Consider the following 11,838-nt stretch of genomic DNA (forward strand, 5'->3'; position numbering starts at 1 on the left):
AAAATAAAATCGGATTTTAAGAAACACTTGAGGGATCCCTAAAAAACACATAAACCCCATTTATTTTTAGAAATGTGATGAACAAGGTTTTAAAAAACGGACATGTACCGGGATTTCGGACGTTACAAAATGGTATAGGCAGCTACCGTTACCGTTTTTGCACCTTTTCATGCTTGGAAAAAATTCACAAAATAATTGCCGTTACGAACGTTACGGAACGCTGTTACGGCTGTGAAAGTAAAGAAATTTGGAAAGGAGAAGGAATCTCAGATTTAAACTTTAAAGTACAAGACTACACTTACAAAGCTGAAACCTCTAGGAATCATCTGAATCCTATCAAATCAACCTCTTTAATGCAGAAATTCAGGAATCTGAATCTTATAAATCCGAATCTCAATTCACTTTCAAGTTTCAACCTTTCTCATATCTCAAACACATTTACTTCTGTTGTGTTACTCTTCGTTCAATTCTGGTGGCGAGAGTGGTGGTAGACATGCTTCTCCAATCCATTGCTTCTTGATGAATCACCATTCAAACTCCCTAACACTAAGCAACACCACAAAACTCACCATGGAATTTGACGTTGAACTCCAGCCGTCAAACCCGAGCCACCATCTGCCAATCTCATACCACGGCAATGTATTTGATGCGAAGGTGTTTTACAAAGACCAGGGACATTCTTCTAACAACGTCACTCTTGACATATCAACTCTGCAATCATCTTTCAACGGCAACAGCAGCGTGGTTGAGATGAAACATACGTTTTTATCTTTCAATGTCACTCTTGTTTTAGAAACCTGTATAAAGAATATCAAAATGCAAGTTACTTCTAAGAAAAGAAATGTAGGACTAAAAATGCCTTCTTGAATTGCACCCCTTCTCAATTCTCATAGATTTTATAGTTAGTAATCAACTTTCATGGACAGTTAAACCATTATTCAATCTTATCAGAGATGGAATTAAGAATGTACGACTTGGAGCGTTGATTCATCAAGCAACATCTAAAATTAGGATTCCATTATAACTTCACATATACATTCTCAATAACAGTTAGCAACATGCACAATATAATATTTTTTACACCATCTAGCCAATAATCCATCATAATTTCTTATCTATGTGCTTTTCAAACTGTCATCTAAGTTTGAAGACACTCCTAGTCATACAATTCCCCAAGCTGCCGATAGGTTTCTAATCTTCTACAATCTACACTGCTTCATGATCGAAAAAGCAAAACAGCATATGGCATTCAACATCATGCCTCATTCATCATCACATTAGAGAGGATGCACAAGAGTGTTGTTAATCGCAATAGTCAATAGCACGAAACATTGTGACTTTTAGCACAACCGGTTTTGTCTTGATCAGCTCAAACACACAATAATCTCCATACGACAGGTTGTTGTCCTTTTGAAATATAGAAAATCCCCTCGTTATTTGTATTGCTGATGATCTGGCATCGTGAAAGATGCCAAACACTTCCCACTGCTCTCCATGAGAATTTTGGAGCTTTATAGGAATATTTGGCTTTAGATACTTTGTAGCAAAATCAAAATTAACATACTGCATAATGGATGAGAGATCAATTTAAGTGGAAACATAAATAACTCAACATTTACTTTAAAGTAAAAATCTCACCGCATATTTTCCCTTAACGATTTTGGAACGAAAATAAGGGTTGTTTGGGTTGAGTTCTTTGGCGGCATCCTCTACTCTTTTAGAAGCATATTTAGACATGTTTTTGACCTTTTTCCGAAGCCTCTCACATGTTTCAACCTTGGACCTTTTTCTAGAACTAGGATAATTTGTTTTTGGTTCTCCATTAGTACTTGGAGTTTCGAAAGGATAGGAAATTTCAACAGAAGTTGCATCAAATATAATAACACTAAACTTTGAATTCCCTTCATATTTGAAAGAAATGAAGCAACCATATCCTATAGAATAATATTCTACAAACTCTTGCCATTTGTTGCAAAAGAAAACATTCTCGCCACGTTTCTTCAGTTCCATTTTCCATACACGACCATCTGGAACAGTAATTGTAGCAACATTATTGAGTTCATTTCCAAATCTTGTTATAAATTCATCTGGAATTCTCTGCATTAAAAAGTGATAACACACCATTCGTTATACTATAGGACCAAACTTCAAAAGACGGTTGACATGCTTTTGAGATTTTCACAATTTCAGTTACTCTAGTCAATAAAGGGTTACACCTAGTGCATGTTTGGGGTAGGAAAAAGTGATTTCATATACATAAAATTTATTTTGACAGCTTTGGGTAAAATTGCTTTTGAGTCCATAATAAATTCTAATTTGAAGTTAGGATTTGAAGTTTTCCACTCTAAGTTGCTTTTAGAGTTGAATTTACTTTTAAGGGAGTGTGATCAAAACTTCCCATACAACTAAGTATCCATTGTGTAATCACTTTCAACTCAACTAACGGAATGTAATCAAACACAAGTTATTGTAATATGTATAGACAAAAACTCCAAATTAAATTCTAACTTCAAGTTAGAAACAATTATTGAGCCAAAATCAATTCTATCTGATCTCATTCCAAATATGTCAAAATCAATTTGGTCTCATCAAAAAGTGAAACCAAACACACACTAACTCAAAATAAAAGATTCAAAAACAATTTTTACAACCTTTGGATAAAAGAAACACTAAACAAAAACGAGTGATCAACATGCACACCATAAAAAATAAAAAATAAAAAAAGTCGCAAAGGATCTCAAATACATTGAAGCATTTAATCATTTTATAAAATGAATAATAATATTTAATTGACATGCATGCATAATAAAAGTGCAAAACAAGGGAGAGAATTTGAAGCTTACTATTTGTTTGGAATGAATGGGTGAGGGAAGTATGGCTTTCATAAAATGTTTTGATTCCTTCTCCGGCGATGATATCCGGACACACTTTCGCCGGCTTGGCTGCATTGTTGCAAATAATAAGTGAAATCAGTTCATTTAGTTTTCCTTCACAATACATGCATATATATCATTGTTTGTTTATTATTTATTAATATATTAACAATAAAGTTTGATCCGACTCTTTTCTAAACTTTCTTTTTTTGTAAAAAAATAGAATTTAAAGGAAGACACGCAAAGCCAAAGAAACAAACCAAGACAAAAATGACCGGGTGCCCTCTATTCAAAAGTGATGTTATTTCATAACTAGATTGAATACAAAATTTCTGATTAAGCTGAAAGAGATTTATTATCATATCATATAAGTGTTTTTGAGTTTTTTTTCTTTCTATTTTTGACAGAAATAATGATTGATATAGTAAAATAAAATAAATATTAGTAAAAAACAAATATGAAAACAAAAGATCGAATCTAGTGCAAAAAGATCCATAATCCCAAAACACAATGGACCAATATTCGAATCCCTTTTCGACAAAAGGTGTTCACATTTGGCGCTAACATGTCTCAATAAACCTCAAGTTGAAAAACTCTACCCAGAAAAAGTCACTTTAGTAATAAAAAAAGAAGTCATATTTTTATATGTTATTTTATAATATGAGCCAAATATTTTAATATTGTTTTTTTCTTTTAATCTTGCATTAAAAAGTGTTTATTAATCTCATTTTTAATGTTTGAAATCTTGCCTAAGAAAAACCTTCTAATCTCGCTATTTTACTCTTATTATTACTCTTCTCTTCTACATGAAATATTTCTCGAACTCCATTTTCAAACCACACTTATGAACTCCATTTTCAAACCACACTTATGAAGTCATTCCGAAGAGTCGACCTCCCTTCAAAAAAGAAAACGTCGACATAGACCTTGAAATTTATCATTTACACTTACCAATTACAAAATTTTAGACTTAAGTTAAATACTTGAGCTTAAGTCGCAGTGGATGTGAGCAAAAAGACATCTCATTTATGTCATCCGCAATTATTTTCACTTACTAAAATTTGAAGGAATATTTTAAAAATATAGTTGAAGATGACAATGTTTTTATCATAAATGAAAATAATTATCGCATATAGTAACTCGTCGTTTGATTAGATTATGTAGAAAAACTATACAGTCAACACCTTACAATTCTCATTCTTATTCTCCATCAAGTCTAACTCATTGCTCTCCACCTTGCAAACTTTTTTCACTACCAAGCCAACCGTTGAACATTCACAAACACACACATTGGCAACAACGGTAACTCACTGACATATCTACCACCACTATCAAACCTACACTCGACACTATAGAAGGTCGGTTATAATATATTGACCCCTCATTGAAGACCACTTATGCAATCTTCAATATTCTCTTCAACACCACCTTTCTCTTCTCGTATATGCCAAACGCTCTAATCATTATAGACAATTTATATGTTCTCCACAGGCTTTCGGAACATTTTCAAGGTTAATGGAAGCTTTGGTTATGTAAGAGACCAAACCTTCAGCTAAAGGCGGCACAAACTAGTAGGCAATGGCTTCAATTTTGCACTTCGCATAGCCAAAACTTCAGCTATCCTAATTCACTTATACATTATAATGTAGATATTGTTTAAGTTCTCCACTAAACATTAATGAATGATTGATCTGTTTTATGAAGTAAACCTTCGGGCTGGGGGCTGGAGGACATGGTTCGTACTTCGTTTACTTAAAACAAATTATTTTAATCTTAAGCAAGCTTTGAGATAGTGGTGCTTAGGTTTTCCACGGTCATTCCAAATTATGGATTCAAGCAATCACAGATCAGTTCTCTATCTTCACCATGGTATTGTGGTATTGGGTTCTACCTTGTTCATCTTATCACTTGCTATTATTGATTGTCATGAGTAGTTGAGGAAAAACCTAGTTAGTTATTAACCGTCATGGCAGTTAACTATTATTCATCTAGTTGTAGTAACTTGTCCAACCATTGGTCTCGTGAGCATAGCTCAGTTGGTAGGACAATGCATTATTATATGCAAGGGCCGAGATTCGAACCCCGGACACCCCACTTATTCCCCTTATAAGGTAAATTCTAGCCATTAGGCTACCTGACAAAAAAAAAAAAAAATACTTTCTAACCATTGACCTTGATCAGGTCGATTCATATTATAAGTTTTATAACACGGATTCGACCTATTGCATGGACTTGATTGTCTTCGAGAGTAATATCCAACTCAACAAGGACCCATGGCTATCATTACATACCCTAACACAACTCAGCTCATCCATCTAATATATTAACCTATTTACTGCAAATCCATCACTGATCATCCTGATCCTTGAATCAAATGCTAAGATAAATAATGGCGCCCAATATCGATGAAGTCTAGAGCAGCTCCAGTTCCTCCAATATTAATGGCACAAGATTATAAATGGGAAACTAAAATCTAGTCCACTTGGCACTAAAAGATAGCATAATGGCAAACCCCGGCTAAACACTCTGGTTTGATTAGCCTGTGGTTATTATTAGTTATAAACAATTAATCCTATTTTAGACAGATGACAAGAGCCCCTCTCAAACAACCAATTCATAAGCCTAACAAAACCTTCAATATCTCTAAAACTTTGCTTGTTTATTTCAGTTGCATTACAATAACAACACCACAATACCGTAATAAGGAACACAATGTTAGGTAACAAGTGACGAGCAATACAAAAATACAAATACTATGCCATACAAATGAATGCACGGATGATCAAAGACGAAACTACAAAAACCAACCACGACCTTAGTAGTGAAAAGAATTCTGGCAGGCAGCTTTGGAATCAACAGAAACCAGCGGCACAGCTAGACAACCATCATCAGTATCAACTACCAACAGCTAAGAATATTGCAAACCCGACCCCGGCAATCAGGGCAGCAACGGTCCGCTACACTAATTTGTTAACTCTTCAAATTACTCACGAACACATTCATATTAAAGATGGATCAGCAACCACCTCACAGCTACAGTCATGGATCAGTGCTACAACAACCATCTCACTACATCAAGTAGCAGATATTATAAACTTGAAAAGGTCAATGTTAAACAAGTATCCAGTAAAATACCCTATAAAATATACTTTATTATTTTACCATTGACCCCTTCACTGTGATTTGAAACAGCACACCAACAAACTAGGGTTTGTACTTAGTACCGCAGTTTAAGTTTAGTGTCTACGTCTGAATCAACAAATGACAGGTCCGACTCCTACTCCTATGAGGCATCGGCCACATGACAAAATACGTTCAACTTGTGTCCATCACGGCATCAAGAATTCGCCTCAAGACAATTTATTCGATGAAGACCAATCACACGTTACCAGATCAAAAAACAGAATACCCAGAACGCGTGGTATTTAATAAAATAGGAAGTGAACAAAAAAGCTTACCGAAAATCAGATCATTCGTGAAAAAAATCAAGTCAACTAAGTGTCTTCCTAACCAGCAAAGTGATAAAACAATCAGTCCTAATATCAGCACTCTTGCAACCGTCACCAAACTCACGAACAATCATCAATGACACAGACACAGCATCAACAGCAACAATGTCAACATTCGCCTATCAGGCCCCCATCACTTTTCCCGATCATAACTATAAAACCCAATAAGTTAATTATAAATTAACTGAGCTTTAACTAGATCACAATCACCCTGCTTATAACAACAGAAATGGAAATGCAGAAAAAGAGGGATAAATGCAAACACCATAGAATAAATGCAAAATCCCTCATACTAAAATATTAACCTAGCAACTACAAGGTGCAAAAGTTACCAACTCTAAAGTAGACATGATATAGGTCAAAATATATTTAATATTCAAACCCAAGGAAGTCTGGTCCTACCAAACTGCACTTAGATCAAAAAACCTTCAATGACTTTGATAAGACCATTCACATTGACAAAATCATCCAATATTACCAACAGCAACAGGTACAGTAGTATCTCTGGAATACTTCATGAAAAACAGCTCATTCCTGAAAAATGTAAATAGAATTGAATAGTCAACAAAAGTTAAAAAATACTTTTTGATATCAAAATTGACTTTTTCTTTAATTTTTAAAACCAAGAATAACATTACATACATCACCGTCTGAATTTCGAGGAGAAGGGCTTTGGGAGGCTTCAGGACGGCCTCGTGGTGAGACACTGCGAGAAGTAGGAGACCTTCCATCACGGCTACGAGTATCAGGACTCTCACGACGTGGACTAGGACTAGGACTTTTCTTAGGAGAAATACTCTTCTTAGGAGAAGGGCTCCTTTTTGGACTAGGACTGCGTCTTGCAGGGGAGCGGCTGTGGAGAATAACAAACAAGGCTCCAATAAGAATAATTATGATGGTAGAAAATCAAAACTGAAAAGGCCAAGTATCAATGAATGAAGACCTGTCTACTGATCTGCTTCTGCTTCTACTACGACGCTCATCATCATAGCGCCCTCTTCCACGGCGCTTGTAATCAGGACTGGCACTACGGCTTCGGCTTCGGCGACGGTAGTCCCTGTCTCTCCCACCACGGTACCTGTCACGTTCATACCTATCATAACTTCTACTGCGACTTCTCCTCCTGTAACCCTTGTCTCTGTAATCATCGTGATGCCTACAAACAGTTGGACATTAGTCGATAAAATATTCTGTCAAATTCAATCAAGAACGTGGAAACACCACCGCGTACGAGAAATACACTTTAATAACCATAAGAAAACTTCAAAATGAACACATAGGATCTCTTAAGCACATCAACCAGTGGATATTTTGAATGCTAACTACCGTCAATTACAATAGCAGATAAGAAATAAGGCATTCACAAAGTCTGTCCAAGGACAATTACAAAGACAAATAAAAGTACAGCATTGGGTCTCTGCTCTAAGTATGGCGACAGCCACCTTAATCTATGCTGCAAGGAATTTCCCATTTAGACAAGTTAACACGCTTAAACTGAAAAGGTCACATCATTCCCTCCTTAAGGTGCAAAATTAAAATGCAAAATACATCTTGATTGAACATCAAATAAACTGTAAACAACTGTATTTTAGCTATTAAATTAAATGGTCACTCCAAGTATAAAAACAAAGGCTAAGAAATTGCATGTAATTAGAAATATCACATTTAACTTATCACGGGCAGTCAAAAGCCTACAGATATCATCCTGCTTGTAGTATAAAAACAAAAACCAATGCCAAAATGGTAATTTCAAAGCTCTCCAGACACAATAGAAGACACTAAAACTTCTACTACCATAACACTCTGGAAACAGCAAGGACATTAAGAAGTGGTACGCACCTTCTCCTGCTGGGACTGCGGCTCCTTGAGCTCTTTGATCTCGGGGATGTTTCAATAATCCTTCCTTTGTGACTGTAAATTGAAGAAACTAACTTAGATACGTACAAGTGCACGAGAATAAAAAGAACAAGCCATGAGGAAAATAATAACCAGCTAACATCCACTATGAGCATGCAATTGAACTACAATATGAAAAGCTATTGTGTTCAAACATAGGGTCTGTCTAGATTGACTTATTTGAGCTTATTGACAGCCATGAGCATTTGTGACATTATTTTGGAGAACTTGGGAAAACAGCTTATTTCCATAAGCTCTCCAGGGTAGCTAATAAAAACAGCTTATAGATTGATTATACGAAAACAATTTACTTTATTGTATGCTATAAGTTGCAAATTAAGTTGTTTATCCAAACAGGGCCATAATCTACTCAACAAGGTCAAGGTTACTCAGTTTTCCCTAGATATATAAACAACAGCATATAAAAAATCAAGCTAAATTCTTCAAATTTGACATGACACAACCATTATAACAAAACTAAAAAATAAACGATAGAACTTACATTCTCTCAGCATTAGGGCCATACTTTGCAAACTGGACAGTTATTTCACGACCATCAACCATTCTTCCTGAAAAATAATTATTTCAAATTCCATATACAATAAAAATTGAAATGAAGGACCTATTCGGATTGCCTTATTCAAGCTAATCTACTGACATAAAATTTACAAGACTCTCTGGGAGAACTTATGAAAAAGCTTATGATACGTTAATAAGCTGTTTTCAGCTTATATTCATAACTTCTCCAAGATAGCTTACGAAAAACAGCTTATAGCTTGAACCAAAATAATATAACTTTATGTCATCTTTTGTGACAAAAAAATAGTTTATGCATAATCGCTTATCATGATAAGTGCTATTTCATAAGCAGCTAATAATCTGTATATCCAAACAGGGCCTAAGAGGAAGCATTGATAACAAAATGAAGAAACATACCATCAAGCCTATCAACGGCCTTTGAAGCTTCATCAGCATACTTATAACGTACAAAAGCGAATCCCCTCGATTCACCGGTCCTTAAAAACAATAGAAAAATTCAGCAAATGAAAGAAATAGATTAATTGATGAATAAAAAGGGAAATTGAAACAAAATTGAAAAGTACCTTCGATCTCTGGGGATGAAAATGTCAACAACTTTTCCGTATTTGTCGAACAGAGGAAATAGATCATCAGCGGTTGTACCTGAAGGAAACAACAATGTATGGTGTTGAGAGAAACAATTGAATTGAAATTAGAGAGAGAGAGAGAGAGAGAGAGATATTACGGAAAGTGATGTTGAGAACGAGGAGAGAGTAGGTGTCAGCGATGTCTGGAGGACCTTGTCTTCCGAAGTGCGACATGGTTGTTTGATTCACAATTGAAAATGAAAATCGCGGAGAGAGAAGAAGAAGAGAAAGGTGACAAGTTAATAAGGGTTTTTGGTGTGGATCGCTGAAAGCATAGAACGTTCGTGAATTATCTATTTCCTTCTTCTTCTTCTTTTTTTTTTCGTCAAAAAAATCTTGTTTATTGTAATAATACAAAAATCTTTTTTATAAAAAAAAAAAGGCCTTGAATTGAATATGTTTTTTATCCTTAAAAATATTTTAATTTTTTTGGTTTTTATCCCTCTAATTTTTTTTTCAAAGATTAATAATGAATGTTTTTTGTTCTGATAGGTTTTGATTGGTTAAAAAAAGGAGATGAAAGGAAAAAAAATGGAAGGAATTTCAATTATACACACATACGAGCGTTCAAACAAACGGTTTGTTTTTATATTGTGCTGATGTGTATAAATTATGAACAATAGTTTTTAAGAAATTTTGATTTTGATTACGCATACACACAAATGAAAATTAGAAAAATATCACTACAAATCTGTGAGAAAGAACTAACAAATGTTGTGAGCAACCCAAATATGCAAAACAAAAAAGTAATTTATATTTGTTTTAGAATTCAATTTTGCTTTGCAATTTAAGATTTAACAATCACTATGTTAAATATTGTTTTCTACGTATATTAAAAGAGGTCCATGAATGGACCCTAATAAAAGAGGTCCATATTAAGGGCACCCTTATTAATGAAACTGAATTTTTTTTTTAAAAGTTCTTGCATCAATGGAGTTGAGTCTAAGAGACGGAGTTCGACTCTCACAACTTCGCGAATCAATGTTCAAACTATGACTGAGAACGATATTCATATTCAGTGTCTGACATGCCTCAAATCAAACTACACATATATTAATTTAGCTTCAATTGAATTGTAGCTTTAACAGTGGTAATCTACTAGCTTGGTGGTGTATGCTAAGATACAATTTAAACTCAAAGGATCACAAGTTTTGATGAGGGCTGCATTATTAAAGAGTAAGGGGATAAAACTGAAACTCAGAAGGAAAAAAATTGTGATTGCTTGTTTTACAAACTCAAAGTGAGAGATTTTATAGGGGGTGTCAGTATGAAAGGGTCTGGAATTGATTGATTTTTTAAACGTAGAGCTTGGTCTAATAGCAATATGAGGCATGGTCTGGTACAGAAGTTTCTCAGTGCAGTCGGATTGGTTTTGGCACTGTCTGTTTCTCAAAAACTGTTGTGGGTATGAAAATGTGGTGTCGTCTGTTGTAATTTCATATGATGTTGTGGAATCAGTTCGCCTATTTGGTCGAGTTGAAGCTGCTGAGTTGGAAGCAACCTGCATAATTATGCAGGTGGGGTGGCTTTTAATTGTCCAGACTTTGTGGTAAGTAGGAGACATATTTTTACAGTTTTCTCAATGTTGGTTGTTTTGGTGTTAAACCAAAGTAAAGTTTCTGCTTTAGCAATATAATGGTTTCTTTTTAGATAATCTTGTCATACTTTGTGCTTAGATTAAATCTTTTTATATATTTTGTTTTTTTTTTTGTTTTAAAAAACACACACTAAACTTTAGTGCACCTCTAGGAACAAATATACTTGTTTTACAGGAACCAAATGGTGTTCAAACTGATAAATACATTTCCCCCTGATGTTGCTAATGCTGCAACTGATTTTGTTGTTGAGTTTAATCAAACTGTGCCTGTCAAGAAGCATCAGGGACAGCAATACATTGCAGCTGCTCCTAGACTTCATAATGCTCATATTATCCAGGTTGATGCAGGTTGTTTTCCAGAGGGATTTACCACTTATGGCTGCGTGTTTAAGGCTGATCCAGATGATATATTTTTCTCAGCTTGCAAGAAAGAGGAGCTGTCAACAGATCCTGTTATGGCAGAAACCTTAGCCATTCGTTGGTGTCTCGGGTTAGCCAAGGAAAGAGGCCTTCAGGACATCATTATCCAATCTGATGCACTTGCTGTTGTTGAGTGTTTTAGAGGGTCAAATTCACATGCTTGTATTGCTTTGATAATTCTAGATTGTAAGGCACTTATGGATGAATTTAACAGTGTGTCCATTGTTTATATTTCTAGAGATTTAAATGCTTTAGCACATAGGCTTGTTGGCTATGCTATGCAATATGGTTGTAAGTCCTGGAATGGATATGCCTTTCCTGTTACTGCAACTAGTACTGATTGTAACTCTTCTATTATCTAATGAAGATGTTTGAAT

At 34.9% G+C, this 11,838-nt stretch overlaps 2 protein-coding genes across 4 annotated transcripts; both read right to left on the reverse strand.

The window, feature by feature from the left end:
• Positions 1–994: 994 nt before the first annotated feature.
• LOC120575755 (B3 domain-containing transcription factor VRN1) lies at positions 995–3,150 on the reverse strand. The gene is made up of 3 exons (XM_039834779.1): positions 2,844–3,150; positions 1,639–2,097; positions 995–1,563 (listed from the first exon to the last, which is right to left on the reverse strand). Exons 1-3 carry the CDS (start codon positions 2,946–2,948, stop codon positions 1,303–1,305), a joined length of 825 nt encoding a protein of 274 aa, XP_039690713.1. The 5' UTR covers positions 2,949–3,150; the 3' UTR covers positions 995–1,302.
• A 2,340-nt stretch (positions 3,151–5,490) lies between these two features.
• Positions 5,491–9,731, reverse strand: LOC11409922 (serine/arginine-rich splicing factor SC35). Of its 3 annotated transcripts, none has more exons than XR_003012391.2 (9): positions 9,543–9,731; positions 9,382–9,460; positions 9,215–9,294; positions 8,781–8,847; positions 8,222–8,293; positions 7,326–7,538; positions 7,025–7,235; positions 6,785–6,916; positions 5,491–6,534 (listed from the first exon to the last, which is right to left on the reverse strand). XR_003012391.2 is itself a non-coding variant. In XM_003615598.3 (8 exons), exons 1-8 carry the CDS (start codon positions 9,616–9,618, stop codon positions 6,911–6,913), a joined length of 804 nt encoding a protein of 267 aa, XP_003615646.1. In that variant the 5' UTR covers positions 9,619–9,731; the 3' UTR covers positions 5,491–6,910. The 3 variants fall into 3 exon arrangements, 1 of the variants encoding a protein (XP_003615646.1); XR_005646314.1 differs by having other exon boundaries at positions 5,491–5,942; positions 6,036–6,916; XM_003615598.3 differs by having other exon boundaries at positions 5,491–6,916.
• Positions 9,732–11,838: the final 2,107 nt, after the last annotated feature.

This window comes from Medicago truncatula, chromosome 5, assembly GCF_003473485.1.
Source record: "Medicago truncatula cultivar Jemalong A17 chromosome 5, MtrunA17r5.0-ANR, whole genome shotgun sequence".
Lineage (NCBI taxonomy): Eukaryota > Viridiplantae > Streptophyta > Magnoliopsida > Fabales > Fabaceae > Medicago > Medicago truncatula.

Coding starts and splice junctions, on each gene's coding strand:
- LOC120575755 (XM_039834779.1), bottom strand. CDS start 2,948: ATGCAGCCAAGCCGGCGAAAGTGTGTCCGGATATCATCGCCGGAGAAG. Junction 2,098..2,843: donor CCATTCATTCCAAACAAATA/GTAAGCTTCAAA, acceptor TTTTTAATGCAG/AGAATTCCAGATGAATTTAT. Junction 1,564..1,638: donor TCGTTAAGGGAAAATATGCG/GTGAGATTTTTA, acceptor TCCATTATGCAG/TATGTTAATTTTGATTTTGC.
- LOC11409922 (XM_003615598.3), bottom strand. CDS start 9,618: ATGTCGCACTTCGGAAGACAAGGTCCTCCAGACATCGCTGACACCTAC. Junction 9,461..9,542: donor CGTTCTCAACATCACTTTCC/GTAATATCTCTC, acceptor TGTTTCCTTCAG/GTACAACCGCTGATGATCTA. Junction 8,294..8,780: donor GGCCCTAATGCTGAGAGAAT/GTAAGTTCTATC, acceptor TTCAATTTACAG/TCACAAAGGAAGGATTATTG.